Source organism: Solanum dulcamara, chromosome 10 (assembly GCF_947179165.1).
Source record: "Solanum dulcamara chromosome 10, daSolDulc1.2, whole genome shotgun sequence".
NCBI lineage: Eukaryota > Viridiplantae > Streptophyta > Magnoliopsida > Solanales > Solanaceae > Solanum > Solanum dulcamara.
In genome coordinates, this window is record NC_077246.1 from 34544650 (window position 1) to 34566619 (window position 21970).

General features: G+C 34.7%; 1 protein-coding gene across 1 annotated transcript; it reads left to right on the forward strand.

The window, feature by feature from the left end:
- The first annotated feature begins 216 nt into the window (after positions 1-216).
- LOC129870492 (1-acyl-sn-glycerol-3-phosphate acyltransferase 2) lies at positions 217-18049 on the forward strand. The gene is made up of 12 exons (XM_055945297.1): positions 217-701; positions 7500-7619; positions 7890-8012; positions 8850-8889; positions 8994-9067; positions 14111-14170; positions 14569-14646; positions 14908-15066; positions 16234-16359; positions 17164-17256; positions 17433-17519; positions 17597-18049. The coding sequence occupies exons 2-12, from the start codon at positions 7539-7541 to the stop codon at positions 17840-17842; spliced, it is 1167 nt and encodes a 388-aa protein (XP_055801272.1). The 5' UTR covers positions 217-701; positions 7500-7538; the 3' UTR covers positions 17843-18049.
- Positions 18050-21970: the final 3921 nt, after the last annotated feature.

Consider the following 21970-nt stretch of genomic DNA (forward strand, 5'->3'; position numbering starts at 1 on the left):
AACTGTAAAATACTTGTGATGTAATTACAAAGGAAAAAAAATAATTGGCACTGATGTTAGCATGAATCAGGGCGTGAATTTAAAATAAAAATAATGTGAGTGTGGGAATTTAAAATAAAAATGAGGTATGAAAATAATGAGGATTTAAGGGTAAATATGGCATAAATGTTCTTTTCCCAAAAAATAATAATATCCTAATCCCCTTTAACCCTCACGCGCCTAGTTCTTTCTTTTCCCGCAATCTCACTCTCCCCTAAAGAACGCATACATCAGCTTCTACGCGCCGCTTTCCAGCTCTTTCCCTTTCCCACTTCGTCTTCTTCACGCAGATGGCCAAAACGACCCAAAAACCAAAACCACGCTCAGTTACTTCTTCGTCTTCGTTCGTCACGTGATGAGAAGGAGATAGCTGTTCGCAGGAGATCTTAGAACGAGCCACGTCTAATCTATCAATATCCCTCTCAAAATCCGTTCGATTCTTGTACAAAGAATTCCGACTCACATTTTTGAATTTTTGCATTCTGCCTCACCGAAAATCCCCCTAAAACCGATCCATATTTCCCCCTATATAAACCCTTCCGTTTTCATTGATTGGGATCGGGAATTTCCATCTGAAAAAGGCGAAAATCCAAAGGCAAAGTTTTCTGTTAAGTTTTGTTTGTCGGAGTGCTGCTCGGTGATCGGAATCCCAGTTGGCTGAGGTAAATCCCCTCTAGTTTTGCTTATGTTGTTCCTTCGAGAATTTTTTCCTTTTCTGCCTCTTTAGGAAATATTATGTATGCTGATTGGTTTAATATTTTGCACTAGAACAAATGTCTAGCTAGCTGAGTTACATTAAGCTTGGTAAAATACCATATTTCTGGCTGCCTCCGTTTTGTTTAAAAATTTGTTGGAAATTTTATATAGCATAATGTGATCCTGCTTCAGTATAAGGCTAAGAGTTCAGATCATAGCTTCATTTCAAGTTCATAGCTATTTAATTCTCTCTCTATACTTTTTAAGTTTGGTTCATTTACTTTTTTTTTAAAAAAAATAATTGCACCATGTGTCTATGATCTTTGTTTAGCTTTAGCTTTTGTCATGTCTATTTATTCCTCAGTGTTTAAAATTTTCTTTCCTCGAATATTTCTCTGCTCTACATGGCATTATTAAATTATACAAGTATGAACCTGTTTTAGTCTAAATCTAGCCTCATAGAACTGATTGGATTCCCGTCTCTTTAAGCTCAAACTTTTCCATTCTTGTTTGATTTGAAGACTTTATGCTATGGTTGCTACTTGCTATCCAGTTCTGATTTTGTCGTTTTAGGCAGTGTTGCTCATGTGGTATCATCTTCTATGGATTAGTATGAGTATAATCTGTGCATCTAAGCTTAATTGTTCACCACACTTGATTGAATAATGTGGCTGCCTTAATTTCGTTAGAGTCGTTTCTATGTGTTGTGAGCCTAGCTTGGATTTTCCTTTATTACCTTGCTAAAAGTTTGAGATTCCAGTTTGTTGATCCATTTTGTTATCAATGTGTTTCACCTCAAATTTCTTGTTTTCCTACAAGGATCAAATGCATGTTTTAGTAATTAGGTGCCAATACTGACATTCTGATTTGTCTAGTTAAATGCTGCCATGTTCATAACTAGGCCCGATTTGATATAATTAAATGAGATTCGATAATCTTTTTGCCTAAGTTTCTGTTTAAAATTTCCACTGATTGTATAGTTGGATTGCGTCTCTCATTTCAAATGTTTCCATTCCTCTTTGTTGTAGTTTAGGTGAGAATCATTTCTGGTTGTTAAGGGGTCTGCTTCTTGCTTGTGTTCAAGTTGAATTAAAGTCAGCTTTCTCATGGTTAAATGTATATAAGTTTACTGCTTTCCAGATTATAAGCCATGTGTCTTTTAGATATTATTTTTTCACATTGGGGTTAAGAGATTTAAATAGTTGCTTGAAGTTATGTCAATGTTGCAGTAGCCTTCATTTTAAGTTCATCAGTACTCTCTCTTTTTTTACCTCTATGTGAAAGATTTAATCTATATGGCTGGCCATTTCTTGACATTAACTCATTTTCACTCGTAATTTTGTCCGTGTGATGTTGTACCTTTTCTTATTATTAAGAGTTTCACTGTCTAACTGAGTTTAATTGTGCTAAAACTATGTTTATTTCCTCCCTTTCCTAGACTGCTAAAGAACTCTTCACATGTATATCCACTGCATGACCAGCTCTTTTCATATATCTTAAAGCATATCTGCATGGCTTTATTTTCGTTGAAGTGGGCTTGATAAACGGAATGATTATTTTACAGCCTCTTTTTCTATATAATGATCTATAAGAGATACCTTAAGTGCTAATACCTTCTTAAAGTGGAAATGAGAACCACATACCTGTTTCTTTGGAATTTCAAAAGGATTTTTCTGTTTTAAGTCGTTTTGTAATTAAAAAAGGCTTTTCTTGATTTTTCCTTTAAAAATTAAGTGGTGACTTCGTATTTTTTCAGCATTTTTGCCGAAAGTTAAAAGAAGTATTGAGACTTTAAGTTAAGTTTTCTGAAACTACTTCATTTTATTTTCGAACTCTCTACTTTTTTCAAATAAAACACAGACAACTCTGTAAACTGAATCCGACTTTGGGAGGGGAACAACAGATGAAAATGACCGCTAATACCCAAGTGTTGGAGCAACAACTGACCAAGTTAGTTTCATAAAAATGATTAACTGATTCAGCTTGACGCTCCTCTTGCATTAGTTTATGTTGAATAGGCATACCCGACTTTTAGCTAATTGTCAAATAAAGCTATCTGTGCATAAATTCCTAGCTTAAAAGCAACACTCTTTAATGTTAAACTTCATGTAAAAGTAGAAAAGAAAGGGCGGAAGAAGGCTAATGCTAGTTCTTACTAGCACTTTTTTTTAATCTAACGGTCATTTTTGAGTGCTTTCCTTGATTGATTGATTCTTGAAGACAAGCATATAAATAGTCACACCAATCCATTTCTTCTTTCATTTCCTGCTAGAGTCTTTATAAGATTGTTGCATCTTCCTTTGACACTTCCATATTTATTTTCCTGCTCAATTAAATTGGTCATTATTAGCATCAAAACCCTGACAAACTTAAATGTAGTTCTTCAGTGTTTTCCTCATTCTTTGACGATCAAAGAAATTGTGATGTCCATTTTTTATTGCCTTGTAGTTCTTAAATAAGCTAATTAAGTTAAGATGTTAGTTTGTAATAGCTCGGGACAAATTTATGTTGTACTACTACGCCAATTTAACTAGATGTATGCACATGAACATCAATTGCTTCACTCATTGACATGAATGAAATAACTCAACTAGAGCCCATTTAGATGGGCTTAAAAAAAGTAACTTTTATGTATGAAGTGCTTTTAGAACTTTGAAGTGCTGAAAGTTATTTTTATAAATAAGCAGTTGAGTGTTTCGATAAAAGTGCTTAAATGAGGAAAATGATGTGAATTGTAGGGTTAAAAGAATAAAAAGGGTAGTTTGAGAATTTAGTTAAAATATAAGGGATATAAAAGTAATTTATATGGTCAAAGAAAATGACTTTAAGCACTTAGAAAAAAAGTTAGGAATCCTAACTTTTCATTTTTGACTGACTTTAAGAACTTTATGGCTTAAAGTTAGCATTAGGCAAACACGTCCAAAAGCTAAAAAAGGACTTTAAGTTGGTTTTGACCAACTTAAAGCCCATCCAAACGGGCTCTTAGTCTCATTCCTGTGACGAACACATTAGTATAAAGAGCCTCTTCCAGGCCTTAAAAACTACAAAAGCCAACTATATCAAAACGAAGTTAAGTACATTATAGTCATCATAAGCACTTGGATTATTCTACTAAAACTTATTATGTATTAAAAGGATCGGGACATCCTTTTACACCGCTTAAGTCAAGTGAGTAGTTTATTCGACGTTTTTATTACATCCAATGCTTCACACCTCAACTATGAATAAAATAACTCAATTACCCTCATTCATACGTATAACACATTGATATAAGAGGATATTTGATTTTATTAGGTATTGCAAGATTCATAATATTTTCTCATATGCTTAGACCATTTCCAGATACACTATATTTTACTCTCTAAACTCCATAAATGAAGGAAAATATAGAGATTTGGTACTCCAATCACACTCTGATAAACTCTCTCAACTCTATTTATAGAGGGGTGAATATCCAAATTTGGAGAACTACTATGCATACTCTCTATTTCACTTTTTGAATATTTTAATATTGTTATATTATATAACATTTGTAATTAACATATTATAAATCATATAAGGCCATTAATTAAGTCTCTAATATTCACAATTATTTTCTAATGTATTATATTAATTTATAATTTATATTAATTAATTTCCAATTTTTTTAATTCAAGGTATAATTTAGTTTTATTATAATTTATAATTGTATCAAAAAAATAACCATCACAAAAATGAAAAGTGCATGTGTAAAATGAGTAATTAAATAAAAATACATCTAAATCTATTATTGAAAAGTATATTACTTCCATCCCGAATTAACAATCTTTCTATTTTTTTAAGTATTCGTCACTTTAAATATGTAACTTAAAATTATAATTGTTTTCACTATGAAGGATGCACAAAATTTAAAACAAGTTAGACAATCTAAATTTAAAATTAGCACACAAAACACTTGAATACAAGATGAAATTGTTAATTTTAAAAATATAATACATAACATAATAATTTAAATACAAGATAAAAATACAATACGTAACATAATAATTTTAAAAATTATAACAATAATTTAGTAATCTGGTAGGTCCTTTCCAGATCCACCAATATCCATAAAAAAATCAGTGTATGCGCCAAAGAATTGTTGTGGTTGTGGCAATTGTTGATTTCTTTTATCCACTATTCGTATTTGTTCTTGTCGCATATATTCACGAATAGTTGGATCATCAATGAGCTCCGTAATGCATTAAGGACAAAAATGCTCATTTTGAATTCTGTAATGCATTAATAGAGAATTTATGAGAGCAACATAATATTCTTGAAAGTTGAATACAACAACAACAACAGCCCAGTGAAATCCACAACGTGGAATCTGGGGAGGGTAAAGTGTACGCAGATCTTATTCCTACCAAGGTAGGACGGCTGTTTTCGAAAGACTCTTGGCTTAATAAAAACATAAAAAGAGGTCAGATACGGCTAAGAAGTTCAAAGCGATATGAGAAAGTAAATAACGAAAGCGACACAGATAAAATAGAGTAATCAAAGTACAGAAAGTAATAGATAATAACAGAAATCAGTACGCTAATGCACCTACTAAAAAGGAAAAATAATGAGACTATGTACTAGCTTTCTACCCTAATGTAGGTCCTCCACACCCTCCTATCTAAGATCATGTCCTCGGTAAGCTGTAATTGCGCCATGTCCTGTCTAATCACCTCTCCCCAATATTTTTTCGGCCTACCCTTACCTCTTCTGAAACCATCCATGACCAACCTCTTACACCACCGCACTGGGGCATCTGTGTCTCTCCTCTTTACATGCCCAAACCATCTCAGTCGCATTTTCCGCATCTTGTCTTCTACTGAGGCCATTCCTACCTTGTCCCGAATAGCCTTATTTCTAGTCCTGTCGCTCCTGGTATGCCCACACATCCATCTCAACATTCTCATTTCGGCAACTTTCATCTTTTGAACGTGAGAGACCTTAACTGGCCAATACTCTGCCCCATATAAAATAGCCGGTCTAATCACCACTTTGTAGAACTTGCCCTTAAGTTGTGGTGGCACCTTCTTGTTACATAGCACTCCGAAAGCTAGCCTTCGTTTCATCCACCCTGCCCCAATACGATGTGTGACATCATCGTCAATCTTCCCATTGTTTTGCATGATAGACCCAAGATACTTGAAACTATTTTTCTTTTGGATGGCCTAGTCACCATACCTAACTTCCACTCCAACCTCCTAAGGTGTCCTACTGAACTTGTCCTCTAAGTGCTCTGTCTTGGTCTTATTCAGCTTAAACCCTTTAGACTCCAAGATATGTCTCCAATCCTCCAGCTTATCGTTAACTGCACTACGAGTCTCATCGATCAGGACTATGTCGTCCTCGAAAAGCATACCCCATGGCACCTCACCTTGAATTTGTCGCGTCAATCCATCCATCACCAAGGCAAATAAAAACAGACCAAGAGCTGATCCTTGATGCAACTCCATCACAACTGGGAAGTGCTTTAAGTCCCCTCCTACTGTCCTTACCCTGGTTTTGGCTCCCTCATACATGTCCTTGATCACCCTAATGTACGCCACAGGTACACCTTTAGCCTCCAAACATCTCCATAGTATCTCTCGTGGAACTTTATCGTAAGCCTTTCTAGGTCGATGAATACCATATGCTAGTCCTTCTTCCTCTTCCTATACTACTCCACCAGAGACCCTCATAATGTGGATGGCTTCTATAGTTGAGCGTCCCGGCATAAATCCGAACTGGTTCTCTGAAATAGACACGCGTCTCCTCACCCTCATCTCCACCAATCTTGAAAGTTGAATATTTATGTAAAATTTGGAATAAATTGTACGATGGTATAATATTTATGTAATTGTATTTCATCAATTATTTAACTTTTATTTGAATTGTTCATTAATATGTATAATATATAATATTTGCTTGCAATTTATGTTATTTAAAAATTTAGGGTAAAATATAATTTTATATTACATGAAGATTTTGAAAAGAATAAGAATTATATAGGGTGATTATTTGGAAAAAGAAGAGAAGATTTATTTTATGAAATAAGACTAAATGAAATAAAAATAATTATATAATATTGAGGAGAGAGAAGAAAATTCTTTTTTTGGAGTGTAAAATAGAGAATTGGGTTGGAGTTGGTAGATTCCAAATATAGAGAATCTCTATGTAATCTCTATATTTGGATTTGGAGAGTAAAATAGAGGATTGGATTGGAGATGCCCTTATGTCGAACTAGCAACTCAAGTCGAGGAAACTCTAGTCGGTGATGTGAAATAAATCCATGATGGAAAGTTGTTTTTAAAAGCCAAGTGAATGGCTAGCCCAATTATGAAATTTATGTCATGGGAGATGTTATCCGGCCTAGATCAACTTCCCATTTTCAAAAATAAAATTATAATCTAGAAAAAGAAGAGAAAAAAGAAAAAGGGAAAAAAGTGCATAGTTATTATCGCCTGTGTGTATGTTGTACACGAAAACACCTTGAAATGTGAAACGACATTTGAAGCAGGGGCACATATAGGTAGAAGTTGAAACAATAGCAGAAGCAGATTCAGCGCCTGCTGACATTCTCCCATAACCTACACATAAATAAATACATCAATCCCATCTCTAAAACAATCTTTAATTTGATTTCTGGGTATGTGTGAAGATGTCAAAATTTTGATGTGCAACTATTTATTGAGCCCAATTTAATTCTTCATCAGCACTCTCTCTTCCAGTTTTCTTCTATTAATTCCCCGATCTTTTTTCTACATCTACAGATTACTTTTGTGGGTTTGCTTTTTTGGGAGTGTTAGTCTATGGCGATTGCAGCTGCAGCTGTTATCGTTCCGTTGGGCGTTCTCTTCTTCATTTCTGGTCTTGTTATCAATCTTATTCAGGTAATTCTTGATTCCCAAGATTTGGTTTTATTTTTTTCTTTTTCAATTTGATTTTTCAGTGTACAGCAACTATCAGTTTTCAACCGTGTTAATGAATCACAATTTTTGAGTATGCTGGAACCTATTTATTTTACTATTTGGAATCGCCATCTGGGTTTTCTCTTTTTTATTTTTCTGGGATCTTGGTTTGTTAGCTGCCTTTTATGATTTATTCTTATACGAAATTGATGATGCTAATGGATTGTGCTTTAATGGTTGAATCACACACAGGCCACTTGCTTTGTCCTTGTACGACCAATTTCGAAGAGCACATACAGGAGGATTAATAGAATCGTTGCAGAGCTCTTATGGCTGGAACTTGTGTGGATACTTGATTGGTGGGCAGGTGTAAAGGTAAGTAATGCACTTGGGATGTTATTTTGTTAATATGCATGAATTGATGAGACCTCTTGTGATCCTAAAATTCACTAATTAGGGGGTGATGGTTAGTTTAAATGTTTGATTCATGCTCGAGTATAAATTTCATGACATTATTTACTGGTACTTGGTCTTGGGATATTCGGACTCAGACTGATTTCCTTATAGCTTCAAAAGAGAATTCTCATGATCCTAAAAATCACTGCTAGCAATTACGTAGAAACGGGTCCTTTTATATATTTTGATGGTTATGCTTGTAATTTTATCTGTTGCATGCTCTCTTTTAAGCTTATTTTCTGACCAAGTAATGTATGGGTTGGTGTGCCTCATCTCATTGATTTTCTTTGTAGTTCTATTAGCCACACGACCTATAGTGATTTCACTTTAGTTTTGTTATCCAAATGAAAGTGTAGAGAGATCAATAGACAAAGTCTGGAGTTTTTGGGATTGGAAGCTAGCTTGAATGGTTCTCTATGTGATCTTAATGTTTTCATCTTTTTGTTGAAAACCGTCGCACTTTATTGAAATATTCATGTCTCACTTTTGCAATTGCAACGAGGTTTCCTTTCTTCTTGCTTGTTCTCATTTGTGTTTCTAATTTTTTCGATTGTCCTGTATACTGATTGCATTTTTATCCTTTTATTTCTTTAAAAATGTTGAGTTGGTGTCTTGGAAAATAGAATTCTTCAACTTCATTTGTGCTAAGAGAGACATGATTGAGATATTATTTTTGACATGCTTTTCCAATGTTTTTTCTTTTTATGCATGTCATATGAAATTTCTTTTTACATTGATGAGGTTTTGTGGTTGCAGATTAAAGTGTACGCAGACCCAGAAATGTTTAATCTAATGGGTAAGTTAAATGCTGTTTCCATTTTTATGCTGCAGATCTTATAGTAATATTTTGTAGCTCAGTTTCACGCGATTGTTATGATTGGTAAAAATTGATCTTTTCAGGTAAAGAACATGCTCTTGTCATCGCAAATCACAGAAGTGACATAGATTGGCTTGTTGGTTGGATCTTGGCTCAGGTTTGTGTTGAAAGTTGATAGTGTTATTTAGGATATGTTAGAATGTTCTAGATTCATTGATGTGTTCAAGTTAATACCATAAAGTATTCTTCCTAATTTCGATATAACTAGTTTAGTCTACATACTTTGTATGTGCGTATCGCGTCAATAAGCAAAAAATGTATTTTATACTTTTTTTTTCTTTTTTTTGAAACTGGTAAGGATTCCATTCTTCAACATTAAGGATATGCTGGCCACCACCAAAAAATGGCAATTACAAGCTTCCTATCAGATCTAAAATATGCTCTGTATCTACTATACACAATTGTTTACACCAAAAAAAGTAAAGATGCTAAACAATTCTATTTAAAGTATTTTATGCTTTTATGACAAATTAATCTGCTAAAATTTTATCAACGAAAAACCCATATATACCTAAAAGGAGTACAAAATGGTCGAGACATTTTGCTAGCGTGAATTGGAAGTGACTGAAATTTATTATTCCTAATGGAGTTAAAAGTGAATTTTATTGATAAAAATAACCCAAAAGAGTGAACGAGATTTTCCTATATGATTTGGAAAGTGCCTGAATTCTAGTTACGAAAGGAATCTAAAAATCAAAGTCCTAAATACTAGGAAAATAAATAAATGATTATATCTAAATAATATGAAAATAATTAAATGATTATTTCTAAATATTAAAAAATAATTAAATGATTATTTTGTCTAATACAACAACAACAACAACCACCCAGTGATCCCACAACGTGGGGTCTGGGGAGGGTAAAGTGTACGCAGATCTTACTCTTACTAAGGTAGGACGGTTGTTTCCGAAAGACCCTCGGCTAAAAAAAGCATAAAAAGAGGTCAGATAAGGCTAAGAAATTCAAAGCGATTTGGAAAGCAAATAACGAAAGCTTTACAGATAAAATAGAGTAATTAAAATACAGAAAGTAATAGATAATAATAGAAATCAGAGCACAAGAAATCATAATGTGCTAATGCGTCTACTAATAAGGAAGAATAACGAAACTATGTACTAGCCTTCTACCCTAATGTGGGTCCTCCACACTCTCCTATCTAAGGTCATTTCCTCGGTAAGCTGTAACTACGCCATGTACTGTCTAATCACCTCTCCCCAATATTTTTTCGGTCTACCCCTACCTTTTCTGAAACCATCCATGGCCAACCTCTCACACCTCCGCACTGGGGCATATGTCTCTCCTCTTCACATGTCCAAACCATATCAATCGCATGTCCCGCATCTTGTCTTCCACCGAGGCCATTCCTATTTTGTCCCGAATAGCATCATTTCTAATCCTATCGCTCCTGGTGTGCCCACACATCCATCTCAACATTCTCATCTCGGCAACCCTCATCTTTTGAACGTGAGAGATTTTAACTGGCCAACACTCCGCACCATACAACATAGTCGGTCTAACCACCACTTTGTAGAACTTGCCTTTATGTTGTGGTGGCACCTTTTTGTCACATAGCACTCCAAAAGCGAGCCTCCATTCATCCACCCTGCCCCAATACGATGTGTGACATCATCGTCAATCTCCCCACTGCCTTGCATGATAGACCCAAGATACTTGAAACTACTTTTCTTTTGGATGGCCTGGGCACCGAGTCTAACTTCCACGCCAACCTCCTGAGGTGTCTCACTGAACTTGCACTCTACGTGCTTTGTCTTGGTCCTACTCATCTTAAATCCTTTAGACTCCAAGGTATGTCTCCAATCCTCCAGCTTATCGTTAACTGCGCTACGAGTCCCATCGATCAGGACTATGTCTTCCGCGAAAAGCATACACCATGGCACCTCACCTTGAATTTGTTGCATCAATCCATCCATCACCAAGACAAATAAAAACGGACTAAGAGTTGATCCTTGATGCAACCCCATCACAACTGGGAAGTGCTCTGAGTCCCCTCCTACTATCCTTACCCTGGTTTTGGCTCCCTCATGCATGCCCTTGATCACCTTAATGTACGCCACAGGTACACCTTTAGCCTCCAAACATCTCCATAGTATCTCTCGTGTGACTTTATCGTAAGCCTTTTCTAGGTCGATGAATACCATATGCAAGTCCTTCTTCCTCTTCCTATACTGCTCCACCAGAGACCCTCATAAGGTGGATGGCTTCTGTAGTTGAGTGTCCCGGCATAAATCCGAACTAGTTCTCTGAAATAGACACGCCTCTCCTCACCCTCATCTCCACCAATCTTTCCCACACTTTCATAGTATGGCTTATTAGCTTGATACCTCTATAGTTGTTGCAACTCTGGATATCCCCTTGTTTTTATATAGATGGATCATTACGCTCGACCTCCATTTGCCGGGCATCGTTGCCGTCGTAAAGATGACATTAAATAACCTAGTCAGCCACTCCAGACCTACCGAGCTCGCGCTCTTCCAAAATTCTCCAGGAATCTCGTCAGGTCCGATCGCTCTTCCCTACCACATCCTACGAACAACACCCTTAACCTCCTCGACCTCAATACTCCTACAAGACCCAAAATCGTGATGCTTTCCTGTATGTTCCAAATCTCCCAACACAAAGTCTCTGTCCCCTTCTTCATTCAAGAGTTTATGGTAGTATGACTGCCATCTTTGTTTAATGAGAGTCTCCTCTACCAATACTTTTCCATGCTCGTTCATAATGCACCTCACTTGATCCACATCGCGTGCCCTTCTCTTCCGCGCCCTTGCTAGCCTGAATAATTTTCTATCCCCGCCTTTCTCTTCTAGTTCAGCATAAAGGCGTTCAAAAGCTGCTATTTTCGCCGTCGAAACCGCCGACTTCACCTCCTTCCTCGCTATCTAATGTGAACTCTTTTTTAAAGAGGTAAAAGACTAACCATATTTCAGTAAACGCATGTTACGGGCCGAATTAATAAGCATTGACTCAATTAATGCAGTCATGAACACACAATAAAAAACAAATCTTATACAATTATTTTTGCAGAACCTTAAAACTAGAAAGAAGCCAACTAGAATCAATAGATCACAAAAATACCTTTCAAAAATCTAGAATAGATTCTTAGACAGAGTTGAATAACCATAATTACTTTTTCTTCTTTTAAAGAAAAAATTGAAACTTACATGAACAATGCAATATACAGTACAAAGGAGATTTAATCAAGACTGTTGTCCCTTTTTTTTAATAAGACTGTAGTCCTATTGACCATGCCCCATCCAAGCTAACCTTTATGATTGGGAACATATGAAGTACTCCCTCCGGTTAAAAAAGAATGACCTATTTTCCTTTTTAGTTTGTTTAAAAAAGAATGATCCCTTTTTTTTTGCAATACTTTAATTTCAGCTTTCCACATGGCATGTTTAAGGCTACAATATTAAAGGATGTTTTGATGCATTTGACATAACTTTAATTTAGGACCACAAGATTGAAATATTTTCCTTATTTTCTTAAACTCCGTTCCAAGTCAAACTAGGTCATTCTTTTTGAAACGGAAGGAGTAATAAACCTGTGCAAAATCCACTCCTCAATATTTGCAAAAATAAGCTATAAGGCAGTTGTTTTGGAATATAATATTATTAATGTTGTAATATATTAGTGTTTATGTAAAACTAAAACTTCATTGCCAAAAATAATAATTTTATAAAGATAATTAAATATTAATTTAAGAAAAAATAGTAATGACAATTTTGTCTCTGAAGGGCAAAAAGTTTAATCAACATTTCTAAGGAGCTTCGTGCTTGTAATATGATTATATAGATTAGGATTCTCGATATTTAGGTTATTATCGTTGTTTAATAACTTTTCTTATTTCATATGTATAAGCTCTCTCCATTTCAAGTAGTCTAAACTCCTATATAAGGAACTATCTTACATATCTTCTACAACTAGTGGTGGCAAGTGGTGGGTGGATTCGGATTGAAAATGGATTGAGCTAAAATGGATTGGATTGCATTTCACCCATGGCAATATTTGTAAAATATGGATTGGGTAAAATATTTCTAACCCACTTTACTCTCCTAAAGCCAAAAAAACTTTAAGCCTTCTATATGTTAATTATCACCAAACTTTAAATTTAGCTAATTGTTAGCTATCAAATTAGAGGATGCAACTGTCGCGTTGTCATTATTGTTGCATACTTGCAGTTCAGTTAAATCTCTTTTTTTTCTTCAAAAATAAAAATGCATATCAATTTGATATTAAAGCCAAACTATTTAGTACTCCTATATAATAAAGGAGTGATTCTACCTAACTATTTACCATCAGTTTATCCAAATGTAACAGACTTGAATTAAATCCAAAAATGCCAACTTTTCAAAACAAGTCTTAACATGATTCAAAATTTTGAATTTAATCCTTTACTAATGCAAGCAACAATTGCTTAAGAATTGAGATTAACGTTCAAAATATAAAAAAGGGAAAGGGCAAGGAAGAAAACGCCTGACAAAATTGACTTTGAGATACAAAGATCAAATACTCACTCATGACAAAGATGACTAAATAGTCACTGCCTCAGATTTCATGCTATTGAAAAACATAGCTTCAGAATCTTATGGGAAGAAGGGATCTGTTGGGGATTTTGAGTAAAGGCTAAGGGCAGAGGATGTGTTATACTGTTATTGGGTCTGTATGGGTATCCATATTTTACCCATTTTCTCCATATATTTTTGGGTTCTTAAAAATAGGCTAAGCTCATTTACCCACTTAAAATATAAGTGATCCAATTCATTATATATGGGTTAAATGGATTGATTTCTTTGATATGAGCTGAAATTGCCAGCCCTATCTGCAACCAATTCAAGTTTCTTTGTGTTTTGTCCTTTATTTTCACAGTCTGCACCATGTTCCTCAAGAGTCGGGATGTATGAGCTCAGATACACCCTTAAGCTAAGTGATGTGATGTAAACCTATTTGCATTTATGCATGTAATTTTGAATCGTCGGTAAACAAGCAATTTTACACAAAGTTCTATGGAATTAAGTCCTGCAATGATGCATGATGATTATTTGGTCTTTTCACATCATAACTCATAGCTGTTTCCTATTGATTTCTGCTTATTGATTCTTGTATCTTTAAAACACAGAGATCTGGTTGCCTTGGTAGCTCATTAGCTGTAATGAAGAAATCATCAAAACTCCTTCCAGTAAGTATTTAAAGTAAATGTATGAAGATGTTGCATCTTTTTCAGACTGCAGCTTATTTTTATCCTTGGTTGCTCATTGCTTTTAGCATATGAGAAGCTCTCAATTCCAGGATGATGTCCTAGTTACTTGGGTATCTGAATGCTAAAGATGGGCAAATGAATGATAAATTAGATGTTTATCCTCCACAGTAGTATTAGTTTGACCTCTAGAGAAAGAGGCTGTTATCTTCATTTTATTAAAGAAAACAGTGCTAGATGAACCTTGACAGGAAGAAAATCATGATCAAACACTATTATAAAATGAAGGGGAGTATATGCTTACTGTTTACACCCCCACTGCTCTTGGTTTATGTCCTTGTTGTTTCTGCAGTATGGTCACTAATATTTGTGTTTTGCAGGTAATTGGTTGGTCCATGTGGTTCTCTGAGTATCTTTTCCTTGAAAGAAGCTGGTCCAAGGATGAAAGAACATTGAAGGTATAGTTAAGCCAAATCATCCCAAGGCTTGTTCATTGCGCATTTAAATATCTTTGGGTGTCTGAAATCTTAAAAGAAGACGTGGCTATAATCAAACAAATCGAAGATATTGTTCTCTAACTGCTTTTATTTGATGTGTAATTCATATTTGGATATACTTTGTGTTTCTTTTGGCTCATTGATGTCTGTTTCATATCTGGTTTTATATTCCAAATTACCCCAACTAATAGTGATTTTATACACGGGGGACCCAATCTGCAGTCAGGTCTTCAAAGGCTAAGCAATTACCCTTTGCCGTTCTGGCTGGCGCTTTTTGTTGAAGGCACCCGCTTTACACAAGCAAAACTTTTGGCTGCTCAAGAATATGCTTCTTCAGCAGGGTTACCTGTTCCAAGGAATGTATTGATTCCCCGTACTAAGGTGGGCTTCTTATTTGCTTCTTTCTCCTCGTATGTCATATTTCTAGAAGTAGAGTTGTCAGATTGTTTCTCTTAAATTGTCATTAGATTGATAGGGCTGTCTTTCTGTAGTGCCTTTTTTTTTGAATTGGTTATTTTGATTTTTCATCAAATGTCCTACTTCTTCACATCTCTTTGAATGATATAATGTAGCTGAGGTTGGAATTCAATGACAGTGTACTGTTATTAGTGTAGTGTGTACGGACAATCAAGTCGCTGCTTTGCTGGGTAGTTTAATTTGGGTGATCAATATTCTTTTTTTTTTTGCTTACTCTTTTATTATGATGTTATTTGAGTTGATCTGTGTGAACCTTGATCAATCTACAAAAGTGCCTGCTACCTTCCACTAGCATAGGTACCGGGTAGCTCTATCAACCAATGCTTCAATAGAAGGGAAGAAATCACTTGGTGGTTTTTTGCTTCCCTAATCATTATCTTTTGAAATTCTTTATTGAAGAGGAATACTGTCAAACAACCCATTCCCCCGTTGGAAGAAGCTAAGTGCGCCATGAGGAACTTAGCCTAAGAATTAGCTGGAGGGTGTAGTTTCTTCTGCAGTGTTCTAAACATATAGAAACCTTCTATATATCAAAATCGTAGTTTGAAATTCGAAAAGTTGTGTGTCTTGAAAAAGGTAGGAACAAAATAAAACATAGAAAGGGTCGCCATACTTGCTTAGGAAATCAGGTAATCCTGCCAATTGCCTGGATCTCATAATTTGCAGACAACTACAAGAGATGGTGGATTAATTGTTTTACTTTTAAATAATCGAGCAATGAAGAACTAGGAAATCAGATTTTCCAACTTCAAAATTGTAGCAATCTAAATACGTTGTAGATGTTTTTGACAATTCTTCCTTGTTTCTATGTTAATAATGTGCTCTCAAAAAAAGAAAGAAAGAGGAAGTCATAGCTATATAAATAAGTAGTCTGATTATTTCAGATTCATAAATCACACTATTGTATTTGTCAAGGTTGCCTCTGATGCAATACACTGATTAAGACATGCCAAACAGATTTTTCCCAAGTTCATAATGGATTCTATTCCACGTTAATTCGATTATTTTGTTGTGTTTCTATCTCTTTAGTGTTTATCCTGAAGTGGTGTCTTTGTATTTTGTTGATTTCAGGGTTTTGTTACAGCAGTAAGTCATATGCGCTCATTTGTTCCAGCTATTTATGATGCAACAATATGCATCCCCAAAAGTTCACCTGCACCTACAATGCTGAGACTCTTCAAGGGGCAGCCTTCTGTGGTAAATAAAACTATCCATCAAGTTGGAACTCTGTTTCTTGTTTTCCTTCTTTGCCGATGGATATTGACAAAGAAAAACTCCTTCTGTTCCAATTAGTTTGGTATATTTCACTTGGCAGAAAGGTTAAGAAAGAAATGAAGACTTAAGATTTGTGGTCCTAAACATGCCATAACGGTGTGGCTATAAGACTTTTTGACGCTTGTGGTTTTAAACATGCCATAACATTTGTGTGGTTGTAAAAACTTCTCGTTAAGGGTAAAATGGGAGTTCAAATTTAATTGTTTCTGGGCATAGAAATTTGGTTATCATTTTGGATTGGGACTAATGAGGAAGTAGTAGTCCCAAACAAGTTGGGAAGGTGGGAGTAGATTTGATTATTATTTTAGTGATGACTCTAGTTTGACCCTTAATGAGTAATCACATAAATGCATCCTGTCAATGTGGCTCAACAGCTGTTTTTGTAAGATCCAAGTCCAGAGCCGAACCTAATAGGATTCTTAAGCTTGTTTGGGACTTTAAGAGGGGCTTCAGTGGATGTCTTGTGGATGAGAGTGGAAATTCAGGTTAATGACCAGTGCATTTTGAAAGAACTTCTTGCTTATGATTGCCACAACTGGTGTGTGATATGGGAGTTCCTATGGATGCCAATGGAAGCATATCCTATTTATAGATGTTAATGAAGCCCACAACATTAAGCCTTGAATCTTTGTGGTGCCTTATAGTACTTGAAAATGTTTTGGGATCAAAATATCAAGTGGTTTATTTTCTTCTAGTGTTTTAGTTGTTTATTTTGGTTTTGTGTAGGTGCATGTGCACCTCAAGCGGCATGAGATGAAGGATCTGCCTGAAAATGATGATGCCATTGCCCAATGGTGTAGATATATCTTTGTAGCCAAGGTCTGTCCTTGTTAAATATCCTTACCAAAATTCTATCAATAAAAAAATATGCTTACCAAAATATTTATTGTGGGACGACCCTTTCTTGTGCTTATTTTGATGTCTGAGAAGCATTCGATCTCCTTGGAATGAGTCTCATATTTTTGTTGTGGTCTTTGTGACCTGCTTTCCACCAGGATGAGTTATTGGACAAACATATTGCTGAAGACACTTTTGGAGAAGAAAAGCTGCAAGACATTGGCCGCCCAATGAAATCCCTTGTGGTAAGATATTTTCTGATTATGCTGGGGGATATTTCGATTCCTTTTTAATATCAAACTGTGTCTCTCCTAAATAACAGGTAGCCGCATCTTGGGCATGCATTCTTATCTTAGGAACCATAAAATTTTTACAAGCAACTGCGTTGTTGTCGTCATGGAAGGGTGTTGCAATATCAGCTGCTCTCATGGCTGTTGTTACAGTTCTTATGCAATTTTTGATTAATTTCTCAAAGTCAGAATGCTCTACAGCTGCCAAGGTTGCACCAGCAAAGGAAAAGAATGTTAATCGGGCTAGAGGAAATGGGCAGGAGGACAAAACACACTAATTATGATTTTCATCTGATATGGCAAATGAACCCTCAGTTTGTAGCCTTGATCACGAAAATTACAAAGATGATGTTTGCATTATATAGTAACTTGCTTGTCTATTTTAGACCTGTAATTTCTGGCCAAAGTGAACTAAATTCTGTTCATTTTTGTTTTTAAAGATGCAGATTCCATGTTTGGTCAAATTCATTAATTGTTCCAGTTAAGTCCATGATGTTGGTAAACAGCATCTTTGTGTCGTAGTCCTTGTGGAACTGAAATGATTTTGAGTGAGAGCAGCAAACAAGTCATAAGTAGATGTTTGAAAGATTGACATGAGTCAACATTTGATTCCTTGAGATGCGAATGGCTAAGGACAGAATAAGAGTCTTGAACAAGAGTTGGTTTGTGTGTTAAAGATGTCCAACCATTGCGTGGTTACACCGGATAATATCAACTTCCCATGGATAATTTTCTTTGTTAGCTTAATAATTTGTGGTTTGATCTGTTTGAGAGATCTAAATCCCTTCCAAATCTAGTTTAGCTCTCAATTAGCTTAATAATTTGTGGTTTGATCTGTTTGTGAGATCTAAATCCCTTCCTAATCTAGTTTAGCTCTCAATTGCTATCTTTATTATTCTTCAATATACTACACTTCTACGTTCTTTCATGGAGAGAGTTTGCTTGCAAACAGCGTGTCAAAATTAATTAAGTTAATCAGAAAAATTTAATAAATGACATATTTAAGAGTAAATATTACTAGTTCTAACAAGACTTTCTAGTTTTCAATATATAACATTAAATTTCTAGCAATATCTAACTAATAATAAATTAATTAAAAATAAAAAATGAAAAATGAATTAAAATAATTCTTAATCAATTAATTGACATTATCTTTTCCTAAAAATATGTAAATCCCATAATTTTCTCTTAATTAATTAGTTGTTATCAATCTCCTATTTTGGTTCTTTCTTTATCATTTTATTTGTTAATTCTTTTTTTGTTTTTAAAAATCATTAGGTAGTTGGAATTCTACGGAAAATTTTTTATACCTTAAAACTGATAGCCTTTTTTTTTAAAATTTGAAAATCATTTTTTTTAAAAAAATAAGTATTTTTATTTCTGAAATCTGTTTTGTTTTTGAAATATGTATTTTCTTATAATATTTTTTTTAGACGAATGAAATTTTTGTATGAATATGCATAAATTGACAATGAATTTCTATTTGAAAATACTATATAATTTACAATTAGCATCTTATATATACAAATTTTATAAATTATTATTTTTTAAAAAATCATTAGAATAAATCAAATTTGCTAGTTTGTATATAATTTTTATACTGAATAAAATGAGTATATCTTGTTAAATATTGATTCAGAGGTGTCATGTACTGTATGTAATGTACTATTTTTTTGAATTAACTTTAATTAATACTATTGAATCTAATTTATATATCAACATTAAATAACAAATTTTTTATAACAAAATTGACTTCAATTTAGATGACAGATCATTAAAATATTTGAAATGCGTAAATAAAGTAGGTGGAAGGAGCAAATTAACTTTATATAAACTTACTAATGTATATCAACTTTTATACACTTTCTAAACACTTATTAAAAGTATGATAATTTACAAATTTGTTGGAGAATCAAACTTCATTCCTATTTCATAAACAGTAAAATGCTTATACTTACTGATGGATATCAAATTTTATACAATATCTAAACACTAATAAAAAAAATATAACAGACCGCAAGTTTGTTGGGACATCAAATTTCCATGGACGCTCGCCAAAAGTGCCAATATAGCTGTTGCAAGTGCTCCCAATGGTCGATAGTCACAAATCTCCATGGAACGCTGTCCACACCTAGCCAATCAATTATCCCATCTGAGCTAAACCCAAAAGCACTCTTGAATTATAGAATGAAACTCGGCGTCGCCATTGGTAGAATATCGTCGGAGCAAGTGTACTGCCTAGCAAGGTTCAAAGTATTAGACTCAAGTCTGCTACACCAATCTACAAGGATCTAAACCGGCCGAAGCGGCTTCGGAGCAAAGCTAAGGCCTATTGGGTCCAAATCATGCATTTCTAAGGAAAGCACTAGTCAAACCTAGACTAAGGCCAAACATGCTCCAAATAAACTAGAAACCAAGTATTCAAATATATTGCAAGGCATGGATGATCAATAAAGGCAAGAAACATCCTCACAAGTACCTGATAAATTCTCAAAATAGGCCTAAAATGTGATTTCTAAACGTCTAAGCATGATTCAATAGCTATCCAACAAAAAATCCGACAAATAAACAAGCATTCACGTTCTCAAGCTCAATCTAAGAAGAAAAAAGTCGTAGCCTACTTGTAGGCCGATCAGGTGTGCTCCAATTTTAAAATACCAAAGCTTTCCCTTTTCAAGCAGCCTCTGAATGCTCCCACACTATCAAAAATAGGTACACAACATTAATACGGTCGTTTCGATATTGATATTACTAAAATGAAGACAGACCAATTTCGTAGTCAAAAATAAGAATGTGGGACCTGATCTAGTAATTCTGGAATTGACTTTGTAAGAAGGTCCTAAATACCTCTCTAAACTTGTGTTCCAAAATGAAACACAATTTGAGGCTCGAAATAGCCCAAATGAAGACATGCAATAAATTCAATAATTATCACCATTAAAGCTTATGGGACAACAGCTAAAACATGAAATTTACCTCCGATGAAGCCTCCCTAGAATTTTTTGATCATAACCCATGTATCCACAATAATTACGAACCCAAAGGACTTGAAATGACCCTATTTGGACCTCTATAGCTCCCACAAAAGCAATTTCAAATAATGAAGTTAAGTTGAGTCGTGTCTTTCTTTTAATTAAAAGAGCATACCAATTTGACCTTCATGAATGCGGCAAAAGTTTCCCACGATCGCAGTGAAGAGGAAGACAGATTTCTGCGAACGTGGAGCCTAGCCCGCGAATGCAAAGAAGAGGGGGCCAGAATTCCGCGATCGCAGCACATAGCACGCGAACACAAAGAAGAGGAAGTCAGGCCTATGCGAATGTGGCATGGCCTACAAGTACGCGAAGAGTAAAGTACCCTTGCACCAGCAGCTGCAGCAACAATGAATTTTCCATTGTCCAAGTCTCCGACGGGGAGCTTGAAATTCTTTCAAAATCCAGTGCACGCAAATGAGATATGCACCCCACAAATTTGACATTCTAGACTCAATGACACATTTGAAATTTCCATATGAGGTCATTTTATTGAAAAGTGGGTTCCATACCCAAATGTCATATTTAGCCAAATTTCATAACAGGCCTCGATATTAGACCGAAAGCCTTGAGAAGCGCACGAAAGATCATTCTAAAAAAACTTGACATTTCAGATCTAACCCTGCTCACAGAATTTTCATCCGAGCATGTTTTCCAAGAATGTTGACCAAAGTCAACCTTATGCCAAATTTCAAAGACTAAAATGCTAAATGGTCCCAAATTCGCATCGAATGTCTCGATACTCATGCCGACCATGCTACTAGCCTAATTTGGCCATTCTGGAGTTGATGGAACCATATGAATTCCATTTTGAGTTCTTTTACCTAATGTTATGACAAAAATCAGCATTTCAAGTTTCAAAAGCTCCAAAATAGAAAAATGGGCATAAAACCCAAATAAACAACCAGGCAACCGAATAGTCAGTACCAATAATTCATAAATTACTTGGGGTCGCTATAGGAATGATCTAAATGGTAATAAGAAGACATTAAGATAAAAATGACCTTGAAGATCATTACAAATTATATGATATGATTTGAAAACAAACATTATATTTCAGTATAAAAATTATTATAACATGATTTTCTTAAAAATTCAATCTAAACATCTTTTCATAAAAAGAATTATCCAACTAATCAAATAGTAAATAAGTTTTACATTATCAACGTCTAACATATATTCTAGCTAATTAAAAAAATTAAAGAATTCCTATTTTTTTCCATTTACCTAAATACAATTCTGTAACTTGTGAACCTCTAGTGTCATCAATGCTTTTTTGTAGTTGACACTTTTACAAAGTAGCGTCATCCATGATTTTTTGTAGTTGTCGCTTTCACAAAATATACTAATTGTATAATGGTTCTGCCTATCCAA

What these genes read in the sequence shown, in the direction of transcription:
- LOC129870492 (XM_055945297.1), top strand. Translation starts at nt 7,539, where the DNA reads ATGGCGATTGCAGCTGCAGCTGTTATCGTTCCGTTGGGCGTTCTCTTC. An exon ending in TTGTTATCAATCTTATTCAG is followed by an intron (nt 7,620 to 7,889) that starts GTAATTCTTGAT and finishes AATCACACACAG; the next exon opens with GCCACTTGCTTTGTCCTTGT. An exon ending in AGGATGAAAGAACATTGAAG is followed by an intron (nt 14,647 to 14,907) that starts GTATAGTTAAGC and finishes CCCAATCTGCAG; the next exon opens with TCAGGTCTTCAAAGGCTAAG.